The following is a 22,565-nucleotide window of genomic DNA, read 5'->3' as shown; positions in this document are numbered from 1 at the left end:
TGTTTCATCTGTGAACAGATGAAGGATTGAAATCTACGCTCTTTTCAGTGTATTTAAAAAGAAAACGAGTTTGGTGGTTGCTAAGTCTTTGTGCAGGAAGAGCCATTGTGCATAATTGTAAAAGCAGTTGATACTGATAATGCTGTTGATAGTAACATGATGACAGCATGGAAATGCTCACACCATTATCTTTAATGGGGCTGAGTCGATTGCAACAGCATCGAGCCCCTGTAATATTCACCAATCTTAGTTGTGAAACTTCAGCCTAGCAGGCCTTAAGTAATTGTCACTTTGCAATCTGCCTATAGTTTGTGTGTGTACGTATGTCTATGTAAAATGCTTTCATTGTGCTTTTAAACCCACCATGATGCTTCTCTCTGCAGCTGCCACTGATTTTTTTTTTTTCTCAAACAGTTCAATAACAAGAGAATTCCAAACCCATCTGATGCTGCTTCTGTAGCTCCCACATATCTGCATTACAGCCCTTGTTTTTTAGTTTTTATTTCTTATTCAGTTGCCTTTTCATTTTAAATAGGCCACTGGAAGCTACACTGTCTAATTTTTCATAGGTGATCGACTGCTGAGTTGTGGGTTTACGTAGACAGAGGGAAGGTAGCGATAAGCCAAAGAGAGAGGATTCTATTAGGGAAATGCAGCAGTAACTAATGAATCCTGCCAGTAATTGGGAAGGTGTAAGCCTCTGTAATATCGTAATGATAGTCATCCGTTCTGTGCATCCCCCATCACTCCGAACGATCCCTCATCGTCTCTGTGATCTCAGACACTTAGCCATGCAAATCTTCCTGACAGGACTCTATGTCTTTGTCTCCCTAATTGGACAGTATAGAGTTGTTTATGGATATTGCAGACATTTAGACCTCAGTTGGAGGTTGTTCAAAAATCGTTAGCAAAGTTGCCTTAACAGCATTGTCAAATATTTATTCCCCTGTTTCAATATCTGTTTTTAACCTAGGCATGGTTTGTGATAGAATTAACATTTTGAAGATACGCTGTCTCGTTCCAGGCTCCGTTTGAGATTGTTATTAAGCCATTTTCCTACAGAAAGAGAGAACAAGAAAAAAAAAACCCTACCCTAAATCCTCGTTTCTCAAGGATAAAACATGAGATTGTAGGGAAAATGTGCTGCTTTTTAATACCATTTCCATGGGGAAATATTAAGAATGCTGACAAAGGCAGTTCCACTTATAAAAATTACAGGAAGCTTATGGGGCAAAAATTCCAGTTTAGTGTAAGCCAAAAGAAATGGAGAATAATCCCATTCACTATACTACTTCAGGTGAGTGCAGATTAAGAGTCAGTGTCACCTGTATTAGAAAAACTGTCTTTTTCCTTGGTCAAGAATTGGGGGTTTTAATTCTTGTATATAATAATCTATTAGTAGTAGGTGAAAAGTAAGATATAATAAATTCATCTGATCTTGTGCTTTACTAGAACAAACTTTTTAAAAAAAAAAAAAAACCTTGATATTTGGGGAATTTTGTGTTTTTGTGCATAACGTGTTCACTGCATATGGTTTGGAGATCTTCTGAGCAGAAGGGAAAATCTTACTTACAGTGACCTAGACCATGAACACAAGAAACAAAATTGAGTTTAAGAGAGCATGCTGCAGATGAAAGACATCGGCCGGTACAGCTACAAATACTTGTGCTTTGGAGTGTCAGGGAGAGAGATCAGATGGATCAGGCGACTGAATTTACAGTCCCTTGGTCATATGCCATTTTACTCGGACAAGTTATCCCACAAATCAAGGGGATTATTTGCCTCAGTAAAAGCAGATCAGGTCTATCCTTTTTGTATATACTAAATTAAGCCACTAATCCTGCAAAGAGTTAACTACATACTTCCATTGCTGTCTTGTCTCACAAGGCTACTTATTCTAGCAAAGGTAAAAATTAACTTATTTTATATTTTTTAGAAAAGCTCAATATTCAACTGGAATAAAACCAGAAAAAATACATGCAAGAGGTTGTCTAAAATAATAATTTGGCATTTTTTTTAACCCAACTCTATTTCCTTTACACAAATAGAGGGTGCGAAAACTTCTGTTCATGGGAATATTTCTAGGAAGAATTTCTGAAAGTATTAATTTGCGCCTGTCTGGCAACTATCTCGAAAGCTGTTTGTAGTTTTGGAAATTATTCAGCCAGGGAGCAGCAGAAATGACACATTATATAGTTGATTAATACAGTAAATAGCAAATTACTGAAGGGGGAATAATCAAAGCCATAGTTGCAGAAAATATTTACCTTATCTGATTTCTCTCGGGTTATCCCAAAGTTTTAGGTACTTCCCACAATCAAACCCAAAAGGTAAAGAAAACAAATTAGAGTAAAACTATTTGTAACACAAGTGAAGGGATAGATATTTTTTCTTTTTGGTGAAAAATTTCTGCATATTTGTTATAATTCTTTACTCTAGGAAGCTCCCATTTGCTGCTTGTAGGTCTTTTTATAATAAGCTTACTGTTCCCCTAAAGCACCACTGATGTCATCTGTAAACCTGTAAGCTTTTCACCCCTCTCCTTAAACTACTGATGAAAAAGTTGTGAACTACAGCACACAGAAAAAATCCATCTCCTGAAGGTCAGAGGAGGCAGGGAACTGCCTGGATATCTAGCCAAATACATCCACAGCGCCTGTCCTATTCAAGCTCACGTTTTGCCATTCCTGAGCTTGCTGCAGGGACAGGGGCTGAAGGAAGGCTGTCCCACCTCTTGGATATCCCTCATGCTGAACACAGAGCCCTGTTTCCTACAGCATTTGGTGAACTCCTGGACACAGACAACAGGCTGACAGGGACCAGCCCAGGTTCACCCTGGTTACAGCTGGTTCAGCCTCTCCCTCATCTCCAGGCTGATGCCACTGGCTTTCCACTCCCGTTGTGCTGCTGGTCCAGGGGGAACAGCACTGCAGGACAGGGTCAGGCTCTCTTCTCCCTGCGGTAGACATACTAAAGCAAATTGGCTCTAGATGTGCTTGCTAGAACCTTCTCCTCCAGAATGAATGTATTGGCATTTAGTTTTTTTTATACACTCACGTACATACATATATTTAAAATCCCAGCTTTAGAAACTTATATTGGTGCAGCAGTCTGTGACACTGAATACAAGATGCTGTGCAAAGCAATTGCCAAATGTTTACATAAACACATAAATAAGACAAATAAATTTATTTTCATTATTCATATTTTCTGCTCTTTCTTTTCCTTTTTATTTATGCTTTAAACAACAGTTACTGTAAATATTACGATTAAAAAAATGCCTGCAGTGGACAGAAAGATGATCAAAAAGCCCTGATATAGAGCAATTCATGTTTCTTCTTTACAATCACTAACGAATCTTAACTTGAACCATGTTATGTTCCCATGTGAGTGATAAGCAATGATTTATTATGAAGTGTCACGAAATCGGAATGCCATACAGTGAGACATGAGCTAGTGGAAAATGTGTTCCCTGTTTCCCAGCCTCATTACTCAAAGATGCAGTGTCCCTTTCTCCAAGTCTAATTTACCTGGCTTTTCAAGGCACTCTGATAGCAAAGGAAAGAGCACCAGGAGTGAAATACCTGCTCCAGGTTGTGCTGTTCACCTACCAGCACCGCTAAACACATTGCAATGACCAGGAAAAAGGGCCTGCCTGGAAATTCAAAGCTATTGCTGTATCAAATATTTGCAACGCTAATGATGCTACCCCCAAAAGCAATTGCTTAGGATTACAGCATCCGTTGCCTCGTCAGTACTGTCAGTGCATGAAGAGGAAATAAAACAGGCATCGTGGAGGAGACAAACGGATAAGTTTTCTTTATGCGTTAGAGTTTCTTCTACTCTCTAATGATTCCCTTCTCCCCATGATCCTAATTCAAGTAACTGGCATGTGATATATTTTGTAGATAAATCAGCAGCAGAAGAGCATGTGCAGTACTGGCACCACAGAGTAGGTGATTTACTTGTAGCTCGCACTGAGTGCGCTGGTTTGGTTTTTAAGGTGGGAATTTGTGTTTTAAGCGCTTCCTCACAAAGAAAGAAGAAACCAACATATTGCACACTAATTCACATAAGCAGCCCTCCTCTCCTACCAGTTAATGATTTCTGTAAAAAGTAACCCAGTCATAGTCTTGGATTTTAAGCATTTTTCTGGGTGTCCCTTTAAAGGCCATAATCCTGAAAGTACCTGAGCTATGTCAAATCATGGACGGAAGCAGGTACATCCACCTAAGTAAAGGCAAAGTTTGAGTGTGGTTCCGTTCTGCAGCAAAGAGAGATGGAAGTGTGAGCCTTCCCAAGGAGGTATGGCTTGGATGGTCTGGGCACATCACTGAGCAGTCAGAAAGATAGGCTGACACCTGAAATGAACAGTATTTTGCTGGAAAGACAAAGACTCTACCCATTAAAAAAAAAAATCTTATTATCCAAAACCGTAGATTTAATCACACCAGATTTGTTAACAATTTACCAACAGTAGCAGTTTCTGTTTCAGACCGTGATCCCATTCTACCATAACAAAATGTATAGAAGACCAAAAAGTTAAACTGAACAGAATAAACTTGAGAACAAATTTGTCCTGCAAATTCTTTCACATGAAAAAAAAAAACTAGGCATGTTACAACTAGTTCAGTCTGTCTTAAGGCAATAGTAGCTGTTGTTTTTCTTGCAGAAAATGTGGAAATCATCAGAAGAAAATTAACAAGAACTCATCCTTGTCTGAAAGGCTAAGAGACTCACAAATTTAAAAAATCTTTTTTCTATAGAAATGCTTTATACAGAATCTTTGTGAAGTACAATCCAGAGAGTAGTTGTCTCCCAGCACTGACAATGTCTGCTGTTCCAGAGGAGACGGTGTGTGATGTACCATCCTGAAATATTGTCAGCAAGCCTGGATATATGAAGGCACTTTCATAGCAAGGCAGGGATGAAAGGAAAGAGGTTTGGGTTTCCTTTTTTGTTTTGCTTTGTTTCTTAGTCCTAATAAAATCTACCAGTGTGCTCTTAACTTCTCCCTTCCTGTTTTGCTCAGTGGAGAAAGGGAACATAATTCTCCTGCAGAAGAGTTATGGTGTTCAGGAGAGGGGAAAGAGGTACAAATTCCTTCCTGGAGGTGTTTGCTTTAGCCAGTGGCAAGTTTTGTGTAATATCAATATAGCTCTGAATGCAGAGATAGGATCAGCATCTCCCCACTCTCAAGTAGTCATTACTGTCTCACAGTGGATCTAGACATTTTAATGTCATAGCTCAATAAGTGGGGTTGGGAGAAAATCCACCTGCAATAGCCTCTCGTTTGATGATTAAGAAATTCTCTTCAGAATCGAAAAAATGTGGGGTTTAAGCTATCCGGGAATTACACCACAAGAGAAACAAGGAGGCAACTGAGGAATTACACAACAGTTGAGTAAATACTTGCAGATGATAATTTGGCCTTTTTAAGCACCTGGATTAATTTAGGAAATCTAGCTTTAAGTGACCCACCAGTACACCCTGACCTCCATACATGTAAACCTGAGTCTTGAACCCACCACTAGCATCCAGATGGTTGAATCATAATTGCTTTGTCTTATCTGATCTAAATTCACTTCTCTCAAGGTGTGTTACAAAAGCTATTTCTCTTCTGGGATCCATACAGGTGGCATTTTAAAATGTAGCAAGCACCCAAATCTACAGAACCTGCTTGTCACAGAAAATGACACAGTTTGCATGTGACCTGTAATGACAGTTGCTAGTTGAAAAGAAACCAGAAATTCAGCTATATCTTCCACACTTTGGTTGCAGCTGCCATCAACTAAATCTCTCTCCAAGGGCAGATGGTGCCCTGTACAATGAACAATTTAATCTTTAGCAAATAGAGAAACTTTGCCAAAAACTCCACTTTTTTTTTCTCCAAGAATAGGCTGTCAATAACATGTGCTCTCAAATGCATTGTGATTTGATGACTATACTTTATTTATAGGAAAAACCAAAAATTAAATGTTCTCTCTTTTTTTTCTTTACAAGCTTGTGATCCTTCCAGATACCCCTGTACTGGGCTTTGTCTGTGTGCAGAAGGGATTAGCAGGGACCAGTTAAGTGTCAGAATACTTCTTTGTGCCTGTTGGATATCATGTGTGCTCTTCTTTTTACTGAGCGTGTGTGTATCCTGTGTCACCTTGAGGCCCAAGCTGAGATCAGGGGTGAAATCTTGGCCTCTCTCAACACAAGCGGCAGAAATCCCACTCTCTCCACCAGCCCAGGATTTCATCGCATCTCTCTGAAGACACAGGGAGCTGCAGCCCCCAATTTTTTGTCTGCCTCCACCTACCAGCAAAACAGCTGAGGCGTGCAGGGAAGTGAAATGATTTGCCTAAAGCCAAGCACACCAGATCTTTGGGGGTGGACACGGGGTTTTAACTATGACCCTGGTTGAGCAAAACTACCCAGCTCACTCTCTTCCCTTCCTCTCCCAGGTTCCTCTGAGGGAAGCAAGGACAGGCTGAGCGTGCACTGCTGCTGGCAGCAGCGCTGGTTGTCCCTCCTGCATCATCCCTACACCCGGCATTGCTGCCGTAGCTGCCTGGACCCATGCAAAGGTCTTGATTGCCCAAACTATCAGGAAAAAAATTTATTCTTGTTGATTCTCCTCAGGCTAAATATCCCCCTGACCCTGACCTACAGCACCATACAGTCGGCGCTGGAGCGGTCACACGCGGCCAGAGGAATGGGGCAGCTTCAGCCAGCTGCGCTCACCTCCACCCTTACTGCATCTTTCATTTGCCTCTGTCTTTTGGGGATGTGCCTCATCGTTCTTGCTTTTAAAATACTCCTGGATCCTTTTCTAGTCATTTGCAGAAGAAACTGCCTGCCCTCTGGGGAGCTGCTCAGGCTAACAGATGTCAGCATTTTCACAAGCCAGGTTGTTCAGGTGGATTTGGAGGATCTAACTGTATTTGTTCAGGGATGCCTAGTAACCCTAGTGAGCAGGGCGCTTCACTTTTGGGCTGCTTTTTGTCTAGAAATACATATATGTACTTACATATAAAAATATATTTGCAGAAGAATTTTTGCATCTCTCTCTTAGGTCTCAGGTGGCATGATTGGTACAAGAATGCCCCTAAAATGTCAGTGTTGCTGACCAGCCATGGTGTTTGGTGCCATTAGTCCACAATTCCTAGCAGAGATGGATTACTGTGTTCACTGCACTGTGCATAATACGAATAGGCATATGCTTAAGAGTTTTGCTCAACCAGGGTCACAGCTAAAAAAAATCTGTCATACAAAACTATATATACAGATATCAGAAGTTTCTGAAAACAAGAAACTCAAAGTGAAAGGTTTTAGGGTTATTTTGGCAGATTTCAAGCAGATTCTTCTTTTATATTGCAAAACTGTTGGGCCAGGCCAGCTGAGGTAAATCAGCATAACTTCATTGACCTCCTACAGAGAAGGTGTTCTGCACCAGCTGCAGATATGTGCTCTGATGATCTTACTGCTGAAATCCAGAGGTCTTTTATCTGGCCTTGGCTTTAGCCTCTTAACAAAGTATCTTCAACAAATAGTTTTCTGAGATAAATGCAACTTAATGACTTCAAGTTTTTATTAAATGTAGTTTCCATCATCCCAGGCAATGAGGTCTCTAAATTCCTCCACCTGGGTGTTACCGCAGTCAGACAATTTTGTATTTAAGCAGACACACCCCAGGAACATCTGAGCTAGAGCCCATATTTATTTCCCATTATCTTGTCCCACATTCTCATAAGCTTAGATCACAGGACAGAAATATGTTTTACTTTTACAATAACGAAGACCTTTTTCCACACTCCCCTCTCCACGTGGCTGACAGCACAGACTGAATACATGAATTCTGGTGCCTTCTACAGGATCAGGAGGGGCTCAGGGACCTGCTGGGGCCCACGGTGGGTTTTGCTGGTGTGTCATCCTCTCCCCACACTCTACTGCTGGGCAGCAGCCGACTGTGACTTCTGTGCAGTGCACAGCGCAGCTTCTGGGCACACCTTCAGCAGGGGAGCATTCAAAATCTTTTCCTCCTGGCATCATGTGGCGCCTCTGCATGCGTTTGGGTGGGTGCTGCACCCTCAGCAAGAACGAAAAAAAGCTGAAAGTATTAGTTTTCACAAGAGTTATTCGTACCTCTCCCAAAATGTTTTCCCACCCTACTAGAGTGTGTTTTCTGAAACAAATATGCTCTATTTATTTATTTAATGTGCTGTTAAATGACCTTCTGGAAAGCTATTCCTGCCGCAAGGCTTTAAAATGGATGGGCAGGCATAACTTAAGAGAGCATGCTCCTTACAATCAGGATGAATCATTTGAGTAGTTACTGTTTAGATTGATATAATTTTAGTTATAATTATGGGTAACGAGAAGGCATTTAGAGTCTGTAATATTGTAATTCATGGTGAGAGGAGTCCTAAATGAAATAAAATATATCCAGATTTGCTTTTTCTCCCTATCTAGGTATTATGCACATGAGCATGATTCTTTAAGGAACAGATTTTCTGCTGCTGTAAAAACCTAGCAAAAGTAGGTCAAAAATTACATCTAGAGATAACATATTTGGTAACCACAAAGGGACTGTCTGTATCTTCCTATTTGGCCCTATGAGAGTCCTGCAATTTATTACTATAGGTACAGCTGCAGCATGGAAAGGTTTGATCCATAGGCTCCCACGGACTTTGGTGGGTGGATCACAGATACATATTGTCATTTTTATTATCCCATTACACTAATAGAAGATGATAAAATTATATTAGCAAAGATCTGGAAATACAAAAAAAAAAAAATTATGAACACATGAACCTGCTGTGATCTGCCTGGCTCTAGAGTACCATCACACCTTGGACCATGCCACTGGAGTGGTTGGTGTTCTCCTGCACAATCTGAAAAGCAAACAGTTACAGCAATCCCTGAGCGAAGGACTTGAAAACCACCCCATGCATGGACAGCCCATGTCCTACCCCCCAGGAAGCTACGGCATTCAGTTAGAGTGGCTTTTGGTCACAGAGAAAAGAGGGAAAGGAGACTAGAGAGAGTAAATGAAAGCATGGGATTTGGCATGTGTGTGCACGTGTGTGTGAAAGAAAGAGCGAGCTCACCACTGCTCTCGTGAGCCAGGAGCCATGCGGGGGCTCGGGAGCGCAGCTGAGCAGCGCGGGTGCCAGCCTGCGGAGGCCGGACACACGTGCAATTAGCTGTTGACATACAGTCTACAGTTGTCTCAGACTGCAGACATGTTTGAGAGTTTCTATTTCAAAGGTTTCACAGCTGCATTTTTACAGCAAGATTTGAATGAGGAGAGGGAAGCTGTGCCGTGGACAAGGAGTGGGGAGGTGATCGTTAGAAGGAATCCTGAGTCCTGACATGTCTGCAATAAAATAGATACAACTTTTTACATCTGTTGATGGCTTGATAATTAATGTTAAATAAAAGCAAAGCTTCAGTATCTACAACTGATATTTCGCATCTGCTGTACAAGACATCATCATAATGAACACCCTCAACTGCATTTTCATAATGTAACTTAGATGATAGATTTTTCTTTATGGTACAGGTTGAACTATATTTTAACAAAAGCCAAGGAAGCAACCAACTTTGCCCATCAAATGCTGTTTGAACATCCAAGCTGCTATGCCCTAGAGTGTGTGTGACAAGCTCTCCACATACTCCCTGAATCTCTTAGAGACTTGATAATGCAATACATAAACTATGACCCTTATTGATCAGGGCTTACACTAATTAATTTCCCAAAGTCCTGTCCCAGCCTGCAGGGATATCAATGCAAAAAAAAAAAAAAAAACAACAACCCAAGGATAGAGACTTTGGTTGGCCAAAAGACCTAGGGGTGAAGTACTTATCCTATTGAAATCAATGCCAAGTCCCAATTGATTTTAGTCATGCATGGATGTAACCATTAGTCAAGTATATGGACACTTAGCCTCAAAAGTTTATACAATTGTCACAAATGGCTTTTATAGCAGTGCTAAACCAAAACTGCCTGCATACACACAGCAGTGCAGAGAATCCCCTCCAGCTCCCAGATGTCTTGTTCCATCTTATCTTTCCTCCAGCAGCAAAACCAGTTGAAGAGGTTTCAACCCTTCCCCATCAGCTGTGCAGTCCCAGCCCTGCACTGGGGAGTCCTGCTGGAAGTGCTTGTGTGGCCCCTTGTGAGACACATCAGGGAAGGATCCAGTTTTCAGCTGGGGTGGTGCAGACCCACAGGTGGTTGCAGGGACACAGTGAGGATTGTATCATACCATGGGGTGGAAATGACAGGAAGGGGAGAGAGCTTCTGAAGCAGGTTTGTTGCCAGAAGAATTCCTTGTGGACCTACACCCTGACTGACGTGCCTCTAAAGAGCTCTGCCAAGGGTTAACAGTGTCCTTAATGTTGCTCTGTGCGTGCTCCCCTTGTGATGTGGGAGCAACCAGGAATATTACTAAGCTGATTTTACAGCTGATCTAATACAAAAGTCTAAGGACCTTTCTCACAATGAATCAAAAAGAAAAGGAGTCAGGAGTTTGGCTTTTCAGTTTTCCTATCCAAGCCCTTGATAAATATTTCCCACTGGCAGGGAACCAGTACTCTGCGGTTACTTTGCTTCAAACCAAGACTCCTTCCCAGATTTAGCACTTTCAGTAATACTACATGCTGCTTAATTGTCCTAATGGCATTCCAAAGGCAGACTTGAATTAATCAAGAGTTATTGCTCCTGCACTCAGACGTTTCACCACTGCCCCTCATGTTGGCCTATGCGGGACCAGCCCACAGCATCTGTGTCCTGTACCTATGAGTTAGGTAGATGCTCTGCATGTCAGAGCTGCTACAGAGTTTGATATGATCCAAGGCAGGACTTACGTGGCATGCCACAGGTAGCTTTACATCCTAGTGAGGGCTGCAAAAATCTACTGAGAAAAGTAAAGTGAAATGCCTGTGCCATCTCCGCAGTCTGCACTTGGGCCGTTTGCAGAGGGTGATTCTGCAGCTTAGAACTTGGCCGCAGAAGCAGAGCCAGCTCGTGGTATTACTGTATTTCAGCTCTAGGCCTTACAATAGTAAAGGCGGCTTCTGGATTTCTTTAAAATTTGAACAAGGTGTAAACTGACACAGCTTTGTCTTTTGCAGTGAAGAATAATAGCTTTGCAAAGTGTGAATTGCTCTGGAGAGTTACCTCTGAAACCTAAAGACAACATTTTAAAGTGTCAACATGGATTGCTTTTAATATCTTTTAAGTGGGAATAACAATCTAAGGTATTCACCACAATTTCAAACTGATTTCTGTGCCTCCTCAGTTGCCAAAAGTCCCTACATTCAGCTGCCAAAACCTCCTCTTCCCTTCCAACAATTTCTCCATAGCAGGTTTGGGTTGCCAATGCAAAACTAAGCATCACTGTGAAAACTGGAAAGGTGAAGATATCGTAAAACAAACCAAATTATAAACTAAATAGCATGAAGTCAATGGACTTTTTTGTTTTCATATGGAATTTTTTGAAAAGCTTAGTTTATTTTACTTCAAATAAAGCTACTACTGAATTTCCAGTTGATTTAGCCAGAACACAGGGAACACACCACAGGATTTGAGTTGTGTTTGCTGAAATGGCTGTGGCCTTGAACAGATAATATATTTTTCAGTAACATATTTCTCTTTGCCGCTGCTGGTCTTATTTTCTCTGTGCTCTCTCCAGATTGACTTTCACTCTACTTATTGCCTGCCTCATTTCTCACCCTATTTTTCCAGTTGTTTTTTTCTACTGCTTTTCTCAGTATCTTTCTCCCAGGTTATAAGCAAAACAGGACTCAACTTCGGGCTGAACTTTTAAACCCACATCTTGAAATTAAATAAAACAAGCACCTTCTGTCTCTATGTAGAAGTAATTTCACAACTTGAGTCACTTAGCACTTTTAGTTGTTGCAGAATGGAAAAGGTCCATTGGAAGAACAGCGGCTTTTAATGCTGAGGAGGTGCCAAAACAACCATAAATAACACAGCAATGTGGGTACCAAGATGCCCAACTCACCATGAGGATTTTAGAGTATATTCCTGGCTGGTAGTCGAAAGAAGCTTATTATATTGTCCAGGTTTAAGCAACATGAGGGAAAAGCAGAGAGGCAGAGTAACACACTCAGTGGACCAGGCAGAGCAGCAGCATCAGTTGGAGTTTGCCAATTCCTGCATCGTTACAGACATAAGGATCTGGGGGGTTTTATTCACACTTTTGTGTCCTTGCTTTTGGTGAGCCTATGGGTGGACAAAGTAAAGAAAAGCTGAGTCATTTCCAGATATTTCTATAGATAGAAGTACATATTCAATAAACTCTGGAATCATGATTAGAAACGTGGTAACAATAGTTGTTATTACTCTGCTTGCAGGACGAATGCCTTAGTTCCAGCTCTCCAGCCCAGGCTTCCTGCACCCAGCTCGCCCCTGCGTGTCACTCTGATCCTGACATTGAACTCACAACAACCCGGACCGAGAAGACTGCCAAAAAACCTCCCGCTATTCTTCTTCATCCTCACTAACAATTTGGTAATGAAGTATTGATTTCCACTCCCCTGCTTATGGACGATATTAGATTTTCATTGATAAACTGCACTGGGGCTGTCTGGTCTCCACTGTCCCTTTTTGCTGTCACTAAAACAAAGTGCCACTGAAGTAAGATAATGACTGAGAACATTGATGTACTTATTTCATCAATTTGTAACACTTGACAGGAAAAAAAAATTCTTCATAGTTTAATGTCCAAGTGTGATACACAAGATGCAGTCACATTGGAAGCTTTACTTTTCATGGTAATGTCCATTTCCTATTTATAACCCCTTTGGGATAGTTTGTCTAAAGGAAATGTTTCTATTCTGTGCAGCTATTACTGTTGCACCTGGGTTGCCCAATCCAGTCATTGCACTAGGGATCAATACATCACAGTAAGTACAAGAATTATTAAGTTAAAACAGATTCTGAGCCAAAAAACCTCTGAACAATGTTAATCTTCTGTGCAAGTTGTTCAAATAGTTATGCTTAACCATGTTGCTGCCAAAGATTTGTTTAAAATGGATTATTTTCAGTTTGTTTTATTCCTTAGATATATATATATATTTAAATCTCCATTACGGTTTATGGCGAGACATATGCGATGGAGTGATTTTTAAACGAAAGTACTATTGTTAGATTATTGAACATTATATAAATATAGGTATATCTATATATAAATATCGCTATATAAATATCTATATATAGATATAAAAGAATAAAAGTAGAATTCCTTTCTCAGTTAGGTGAGTGTAAATCTAAAGCTCTCTGTTGTAGTCAATGGAGTTACACTGGATTTATGCCACCGTAAATGAGATCAGAATCTGGTTTTCGCGCTCTCTGTCCAGCCGGGCTCGTCCTGCCGACACGGACAGGCTGGCAAGCACAGCTGTCTTCAAGTCAACCGAGACCTGGGGAGAAGGGGGCTACAAAGAGGGCAATTTCAAATTTGTGCTTGTAACTTTTTTCATTAAAACTTTAAGGTCCCAATTTTAATTTGTGGAATATTCACGTTAATAATGAGATCTAATTAAGACATCCATTAAAAGCCCGTTAAAGTTAATTTAACGTAAAAATTCCAATAGAACTGTATTAGATTTTCTCCATTAAATTAACGTTATGGATTTTTAACGGATGTCTTAATTATACATTATTATTAACGGGAATACTGTATTACACAGATTAAAATCGGGTCCCGAGTCAACTCACAAAATCTTCCAGGATATGCTAATGTCACAAGTCTCACGTTACCTAGTGCACTGCTTGGACAATCAGGCACAGCCCTGTTTACTCTCGCTGAGCATTTCCTCGCAGCAAAACCAACCTCCAGTAGACAAATCCATCTCTGCATTTAATGATGAACTTCCCTTATTCTCAAAGGAAAAATAAGTCTGGATCAAGTTGTAAATCGCTACTCCGTTGCAAATGAAATATTCAAAGTATACTAGGCACAAGTTGAGAAGAGGATCTTTCTCAAATAAGAGGGGGCTTTGGGGTGTCTTTTAGTATTATTTTGGTTTAGACATTCAAGGATATAACTGAAGTGCAGCATTCACAAAATCAGACTAAATATGTTTACTGCGTTCCCTGTGGCTTGTGCAGAAGGGCTTGTTTTGGCACTGTTTGGGAAATTTTAACATGATCCCTAAACTCAACATGGAGGAGAAAAAAAGGCCCTTCTTATTTACCTCCTAGGGAAAGTGTTGCCCTTATGCCACATATAATAGCAAATTGCTTTTTTTATGGCATGCATAACCTAGATGGGAAAAAATATGGCGCTTGAGGGAAGGAGGGAAAAAGTAAATGAAGTTCCAGGAATGTCATTCTGAAGTAATGAGGCATGGACAGAAAATATACCCCTCACATCATCGGATTGAGATGGCAGTCGAAATAGCTTCATTGAAGTGTCAGCACTCATCCATCAATCAATCATCCACAAGGAAAAATAGCGACAGTACAACGGGGCGGCTTTTATGGGATTTACTCATGGGCATAGGGAATAGCAGCTCAAATGTAGTTCTGACATGAAAAGCAAGGTGCTGATATTATTTTTTATGATGGGAGGATCATAAAGTGAATTGAGAACAGTGAGGTCTGTCTTTGCTTAACCTATTCAACTGGAAATGAACGGAGCTCAACTGGAAACGAGCAGAGCCTTCAGATGGGTTAAGATTGAAGCCTGCACCGTGCTGAGCACCGGCCATTGACAACAAAATTCTATTAAAGCAAAATCAATGCATTAGCATCGAGCTCCTCAGAAGCTGTTAAATTGTGCAGCCCGTTCAGAGTTATTAAGTGAAGTTGCACGAGGTGGGTCCTGCAGCACGGACCCAAAGGCACCGAGTGCCACGGTAAAATGCCACCTGGGAGAAACTGCATGTATATCTCCAGCCCCGCTCATTTCCTCAAGCTTTTGGATGCTCTAGAAAAAATATTTGGCTTTTTGCAGCATCCAACAGGTGAAGTTCCCACCAACTTCAGACAACCCCGATTCTGCACCCTGTCGCCTTTTGCCATCTGCTTTGGTAGAAACCCTCCGTGCAGTATGTTTTGCTGCTTGCGTCTGTGGCTGAGCAGTGCAGATGCTGTCACAGCTGCTGCTAGGAGCAAGGATCCTCTTCCCACAGGAGGGTGGCCCTACGGCCCCGGTCAGCCCGCAACATCCAGGGCTGGGGCTCTGCAGGGTACCACTGCTCAATTTTGGCAGAAGAGAGGCTTTCCTGGTGCCCCATAGCTGGTGAGCAGTGAGGTGATAGGTGGTGATGATAGGAAACATGGTCATACCATCGGCTGCCCTGGCCCCAGCTGTGCTGGCACCTGGGACCCCAGAGCTGAAAACCTCTCTCAAGGTTTTGGGGAGGGCCCAAAAACTCCGAGGGAGGTCTCCAGCCCAGCAGCGTTTTTTGCTCAGGAGGCTTCGCTCCGGCACAGGCAAACGCAGGAACAGCTACTTCATTTAAAATCTGGCCACAAACCTTTATTACACAGTGCTAAACCTTGATTATTTTGCCTGCATCGCTGTCCTCTGGGAACATTTTAGGTACACATTTGAATTAAGTGGTTTGTTTTTTTTTTTTTTTACAATATGATATAAAAAAAGCAAATGTACCTCTCTCCTCTCTCTTTCTCTGTACAAAACTGGATGAGTTGATAGTTTATCTGTCATATAAATCAGGTAACACAGAAAATCATTGCATCTTTTCTCTGTCGTATCTACTCAATATCTATCGTTCTGACTTTTATTCTTATTGGAGATCATCAAAACATTAATTAAAAGCCTGGTGATCAAACAGCCGAATATTTATGATTCACGTCCTTGCTTATTAACAAGTGGCATATTGATACACCACATAGCCAAGCTGTTTATGCTCTTGCACTGCAATAAAGCAGTAAGAATTGTTACCCTTACACACTGCTTTGAGAGATTTATTCAGAAACCATAGCTCCCTTCCCGCCACCATCCATGTCAAAATAAGCCATATCACCTTAAAAAAAATGTTCTGTTTTAAAAGAGGGAGAGGTAATTAACATCTCTTTGGAGCCTAATATATAAAAATTTCAGTGGATCAGTCTCAGGTGTTTTTTCCAGGCTCTTATTATTTAAGCTGAGAGGGAGAAGGACACTTAACTTTAAAAATGGCTGTCATTAGTACAATAATAATTGTTGGTTTAAAAAAAATCTTTGAGAATCTGCTAACAAACCTGCCCAGTAATTACTTGTCAATGCAACTTATCATGGGTTTTATTACCTACTTGTAAAAGTATTTACAAGACTGACCTCCCTAGCTTTTTTAGAGATCATGGAGGATATAAGAAGTCATTTTAAAAATCAATAATTATATATTAACACAATAGGGGTTGAAGCCTTCCAAGCCAATTTTATAGGCTGTTGAGACAACTCTCACATGTTCAGATGGCAAGGATTGTTTCCCTAATTTTTGGTCTTTTTTCTTTCCTTAATCATGTTTTGATAAAGTGCCATATTTATTGACTAATTTATACCCACAGTTCAGTTTCTAAAATAGAAGGGGGTATTCCCACCGGGCTGTGTCCGTGCTGGGGCAGGCTATGGGTGAGAGCTACCTAGGGGACATTTGCTTTCTACAGCATTGCCCCCTGCTAATTGCTAATGGCCTGATCCTGCCATGAAGGTGCTGCTCTGGTTCAAGCACAGCAGTTCAGGTCAGCCCTCGCTTTGATCCTGCTGTGAATATTATTTTGAAATCCAACCTGTTGGGAAAACACAAGGGAATGAAAGACGGCAACCTAATTTTTGGCAGAGATTTCCTCCCAGTGAAGAAATGACTCTTCTCGGCACCCGGGGCCAGGCTGGGCTGAGGCCACCATCCCCATCCCCTCTCCGCTTGCCTCGTAACTCTCAGGCTGGAGAAAGCGCCTGGGCTAAGTGGAGGTGGATCTCCGTCACATAGGACTTTTGTCTTCGCAAACAGATATACGATGCAATTTATATTTAAAATTCTCTCTATAAAGACAGTATTGATCACAGATTCCAGATCAATATGTTGCAATTACAGCAGGCTTTAAAGGCCATCTGTCCCCAAGCAAGAGCCCTGATATAACCTCTATATATTCTGAAAAAGTGCTACTGGTATGTCCCCATCTTCTTACAGTGCAACCTGACATATTATTTTTGCTCCCAAGAAGCTGTGTTTAGGAGCTACATAGAGTTGTAATTCCTGTTTACTGGCCACCCAAGAGGAGACATCAGAGCAGCTTCTCTTTGGGTTTCAAAGTCACAACAGGGTTAACAACACTGTGGTCTTGCTGGCCTGGTTTTCCTGCTCCCCCTCACAACTTATCCCACAGATTGCAACTTTCCTTTTTGCCAAACCTCTGTTCTTGGTTGCAAATGATCGGCAAGAGGTTACTGAATTTCATTAAAACTAAGAACTTTTCAGTAATGGTGCTGAAGAGTTTGATCTGGACATTGGTAGGTGTAAACTGAGCCTTTTTTTATATGTGACAGATTGGACCACAGCAAATGTACCGTTTTGAAACTTGTAACTAAAGAGTAAATGACATGCCTCTAAAGGCAGATTTCAATTCACATTTCATCAAACTGAGGTCCTGACTTGTCAGCACCTGAAGCTGAGATAAGTCTTTCTGTTGATGGCCCTGGATGAGCCACTAGGTAGTGATTCCAGAGAGAAATGTTTCCTGGGTTTTCTTTTTTCGTCTTTTCTTAATTATTTCCTGCAGTGGTTGACTTCACGCACGCATGCAGAATTCAGGATTTTTTGTTCTCCCATCATCTCCTGAAGGAAAGTGAAAGAATGCAAAAAGTAAAAATAGTTTACAGTGATAACAGAAGCCAACATACCTTTGCAAATGAACACATGCCAAGCGTAAAAGCCCGGGGAGAGGGTGTGCGTCCCCCGCGCTGTGCCGCATCCCGCCAGCACGTTCCCAATCATCCCTGCAACTGCCTCCCTCTGGTTTCATTTCAGTCTTCAGCTTTATTTATACCAACTTCTAAAAAACAGAAGCCAGATTCTGAATTAATTTATTCTGGTGTAAATCCAGAGCTACTCCTTTGAATTCAGTATATTTACCCTCTGTCTACACAGCTTCAAACACTGTCCTCATGGTCCTAACCTTGGATTCCTAACATGTTTAGATGGTTTTGAAAACAACTTCAGCAGACAGTCTCTAGCTTCGTGCAGATTAAATCTAAGGCACAGTCTGCACTTCAGAAGTTTTATAGTTATGTCAGGGAAGTGATTGCAAAACTTTGTTATTGATGTGACTATGCTGGTAAAAGTCCTAATGTAAAAACAGTTGTATCGCTATAAAGCACTTTATACTGGTACAGCTTATTTTGCTTTGCTGGACCACTTTTATACCAGTGCAAGCACTTTTACCCCAGTATACTTCAGTCTACACTAGTGGTCATTTTTTTTTAACTATGCCAGCAAAAATGTGAAGAGTAGATAAAGTTTAAGACGACACTGTTGTTTCTTGTACCAAAGTGTCTGTACAATATTTTCTTTGAGAGTATTTTTAAAAGTGAAATAGCTGTACCACTGGACTTAACTACAGAGTAACAAACTTCCAGTTCATCATCACTCTCAGCTCATGAAATGTCTTCAGGCCTTTGTAAGAAGCCCTGTTTGAGACAACAGATTAAATACTAATCCTGGCAGATCGTACATCTCCGCTTGAGTTCATACCATCTAGCTGAGCAAACTTTTTTTTTTTTCCTTTTTTTGATCTAAGTAAAGGCAACAAATTCTTTCATTAGGCTTCTTAGACGAGATAGCAGGAAAAAAAGATCAATATTTTAAAAAGAAAATGAAAATAACATCTTGCAAAAATGCAGCTACATTAAATGCAAGGAATGCTTTCCCTTGAAAACCACATCCCCACATGGGCATCAGCCCCAGGTGAGGATGTATTCACAGTACTTTAACATCCATGCAATTGTCTCAAATGTGGAAGATTTATATGGGCAATGTTTTCACTTACTAACTGGTCCATGTAACATTAAAAACATACATATCTGTATATAAGTAGATATGCAGCTATATACAGATATCTACCCCCAGTATACATTCATATTTTGGTGCATACACTGGCACACCGTATATGTGTGTGTGTATGTATATCTATTTATAAACAGGCAACGAGTCTGTGGTTGAAGTAACAGCTGGGCACTGTTGGCACCGAGCGAAGCAGCAGATATCTTCAGGACATACAATGCAGTATTTTGGCTTTATAATGCAGCAAATGCTGGAATGTGCAATACAGGTTGCAAAAGCTGACAAGCTAAACAGTCCTTATTTGGCTCAGGGTACTTCACTGTCATACGTCTCTGGTACAATATGCCCTTTTGTCTAGTGCTCAGGCACCACTTATTAATCCTTTGTTGTTTTTTTTTTCTGTACATTAGTTTTGGGTTTTATTATCTTGAATATGTCAGCATGAATCATGAGAGATCCACCCCCATTTTAAATAATAGAGCATAGTTGACCATAATAGTAAATTTGATGGGTTTGCTCTGCCCCAGCACTCGTGATATGTAGTAAGTTTGTTATTGGCAGCATCTTCAGGTTACATCTGTGACCCGTGGTGTTAGGTCTAGAATTTTGTTTAAAAAATAAAAAAAAAAAAATCAAAAGCTCATTTCTCTTAAAAAAAAAAAATGTATATACTACAAATCGCAAAAAGGAAAGATTAAACACATTTTTTATATTAACAACGTAAATGGGACTCCTTTCCGAGAGGACTCACGGTGACTTTATCTGTAGAATGTTTCAGTGCTTATGCACTAATTTTGTAACAAGTGCATGCTGTATAGAATATATTGCCTGTATACTTAGAAAGGAGGGGGGGCCAAGCTGCTTTTCATTGTGCACTGCAGCTTGTTTGGATGAAAAGTTGCGCCTTTGATGCATTTTTATACTGTACATATTTGTATATATTAACTATATTGCCATGTTATGAACACAGATTTTGTTATATTTGCTTGTTTCGGTTTCCTACAAAAATTGGTCCATGATGGGGGATTTTTTTTTTGTATAGAAAATATGCTTGTAATTTTTGTTTGTTTGTTTTCTTGGTCATCATCTTTTAATGGCTCATAAAGGAATTAGAGATGAGTTTTTGGAGGAACTCTGAGAAGCAAGTCTGTGTTTGCATGAGACCTGCCCAATTGCTGGCTATAAAGGGGGGCGGGGGGAAGAGGGGAAATCTAAGTCAAGTTTTGCTTTTAAAGCATGCTTAGTCCCATGGGAAAACTCATACATGTACAATTATTCTCTTTGTATTTTATCTAATAGTGCCTGAATTTTTTTTTAATGTCTTCTTGGAGGAACAATTCATAATTGTCAAAATTTGAAACATTAGCTTAATTTTGTTTTCATGACCTCTCATTTCTCCTCCTTATTTATTTTGTTGCTGTTTATAATGGGCCCCAAGGCCATTTCTGACATTGCAGTGTTCTTCTTCCACATTAAAGATGTTTTTAAAATTACTAAGATTATTGAGCCAACAGGCTGTTTTAATCAAAACCATGTTTCACTTGGTTTTGATGATTATGAATGGGCCTTGCAGTGGCAAACCCCTTTCTGCTGGGGGGACCATACCACCTAGTGGCCCTGGAGCTCCAGCGCAGACACGCAGCGTCCCGGCGTTCGCCGCCTTTCTCAAAGCCTCGCTGGCAGTTTTGCTTCAAATTATTTGCTTGTTATAACTAACTTAAACTAAACAAATTGATAATGTTAATAGGATTTTTTTTTCCTTTGGTTGATTGCTAAATAAATTCGTATAATTTATACTAGAGGAGATTACTGCTTTTATTGTTTTGGGTTCCCCCAAACCAATTATTAACAATCAGGACTATGTATCTCATTAAATTTAAATCAGGTCAAACCTATTTATCTAAGGCCTTTTCTGATTTACAGGAAGATGACTGTATTCCAGTGCATTTAAGATGTATTTCTGTGTATGATTTTGCAGCATTCAAATCTACTAACGGTGATTTTTTGGTCTGTATTTTACCACGGTAAATACATTGTAAACAAAAAAAAAAAAAAATCCCTCAACTTTAACATAGAAAACATTACTTTTTATGCCCAGGGATTTTTTTTTTTAATAAAATCACTGCAGTTTTAGAACTGTAATTAAAGCCCTGAATAATAGATCACACATCTTTATCTGTTGTGTTTAAAAGGAAAAAAAATAGCCCAAACTGTTCACATAATCCTGAATGCCTCATTTCCATAAAAAAGGTTTCTATACATATATTATTTACATTTTTAAACATGGTAATTCTTTCCTTTGTGGCATAAAATGTCTCTTTTCCACTGCAGCTATTGGAAAGCGACTGCTCACATCTGAAATGTTATCGTAATTTGCATCAGGAAACCCAACTGCAGACATTAAGGACTTGGGTGTGTTCAATTATGATTTTGCTGGAGGCTGTCCCTCATTTTAATGCTGCACTCATTGAACTACCTTTCTGAAATCTAGCTGATATGGTTCACCATAGACATGCTTCACAACATCATTAGCTTTGCAAATGGCTTCATTTCAGTCAATGCAGACTTCAGTTTTGGCCAATTGTAAAATGGAAATTTGAAAAGGAAAAAAAAAAACAGATGCACTTAAAACATGAAAAGAATTATTTATATGATAAAAATATATTTAGATTTTCAAAGCACAAGACTGAACAGAAGTGCTCTTTTTATGCTTTCTGAAGATGTTACTGTTAAAAGTCTTTCTACATCAGGCTTAATAAATCTGTAATGACATTTGATGGATTGATTTTTGTGTGGGTTTTTCTTTTCTTTCTTTCTTTTTTTCCCCTTTCTTTCTCTGCAGAGAAAGAAAAAGACTGACCTGGAGAGGCTGTGGGAGTAAAAAACCACAGGAATGTGCCTGTTTCAGTAAAACTCACAAACAATTTCTAGCAGCCTCCTTTCCCTTAAATAATAATCACTTAAAATAGGAAAAAGAAAAAAAAAAATCCAACTACACCACCCTGCATTTGTTTCAACAGATCTTTTTCTTTCCCTCATCTGGCTCCTCTGACCACTCCATGCCTGGGTTATTTATGGTGTAATCTACAGCGAGGCATTGGGCTGCTGTCACACAAATTCAAGGCTCGCTAGCCATAAACCAGGCATGATTGAGATACCAAACACCCTTCTCTCAAGTGCTCCCCCTCAGACGGATGGCTCTGTTTAACACTTAGTTTCCCTAAGCACTCCCTTGTCCCCCATAACATCCCCCCGAGCGGGGTGATGTGTCACACACCCGTGTGAAGCAGCACACGCCGCTGCCGCCCCGGCCGTGAGGGGTTATTTACTGCTGATGAGCCAAAGCTCTCCGTGGCAGAGATTCCTGAGACTTGTACTCATTAAATTTTGATGGGTACAGTATCACCTGTTAGCCATATTTAATTGCCGCTGCTCCTCCTTGCCATGACGACACGTCCGATGAGCAACTCAGCCCAGCCGGCTGCACGGCCACCGTCAGTCGTGCTCCTGCGGGCAGAGCTGCCTCCCCACGCTGC

General features: G+C 40.5%; 1 protein-coding gene across 2 annotated transcripts in view; it reads left to right on the top strand.

The window, feature by feature from the left end:
• The window catches only part of TSHZ2 (teashirt zinc finger homeobox 2), a 233,501-nt gene extending 211,695 nt beyond the window's left edge, over positions 1–21,806 (top strand). For both annotated transcript variants that reach the window (XM_074843072.1, XM_074843069.1), the window contains exon 3: positions 12,373–21,806. In XM_074843072.1, coding sequence (XP_074699173.1) covers positions 12,373–12,374 — 2 coding nt within the window. In that variant the 3' untranslated portion in view covers positions 12,375–21,806. The remainder of the gene's footprint in view (positions 1–12,372) is intronic.
• The last annotated feature ends 759 nt before the right edge of the window (positions 21,807–22,565 follow it).

This window comes from Strix aluco, chromosome 17 (genome assembly GCF_031877795.1).
Source record: "Strix aluco isolate bStrAlu1 chromosome 17, bStrAlu1.hap1, whole genome shotgun sequence".
Taxonomy (NCBI): Eukaryota; Metazoa; Chordata; class Aves; order Strigiformes; family Strigidae; genus Strix; species Strix aluco.
The sequence above is the reverse complement of the archived record's forward strand: the minus strand, read 5'-3'. Positions and strand labels throughout refer to the sequence as shown.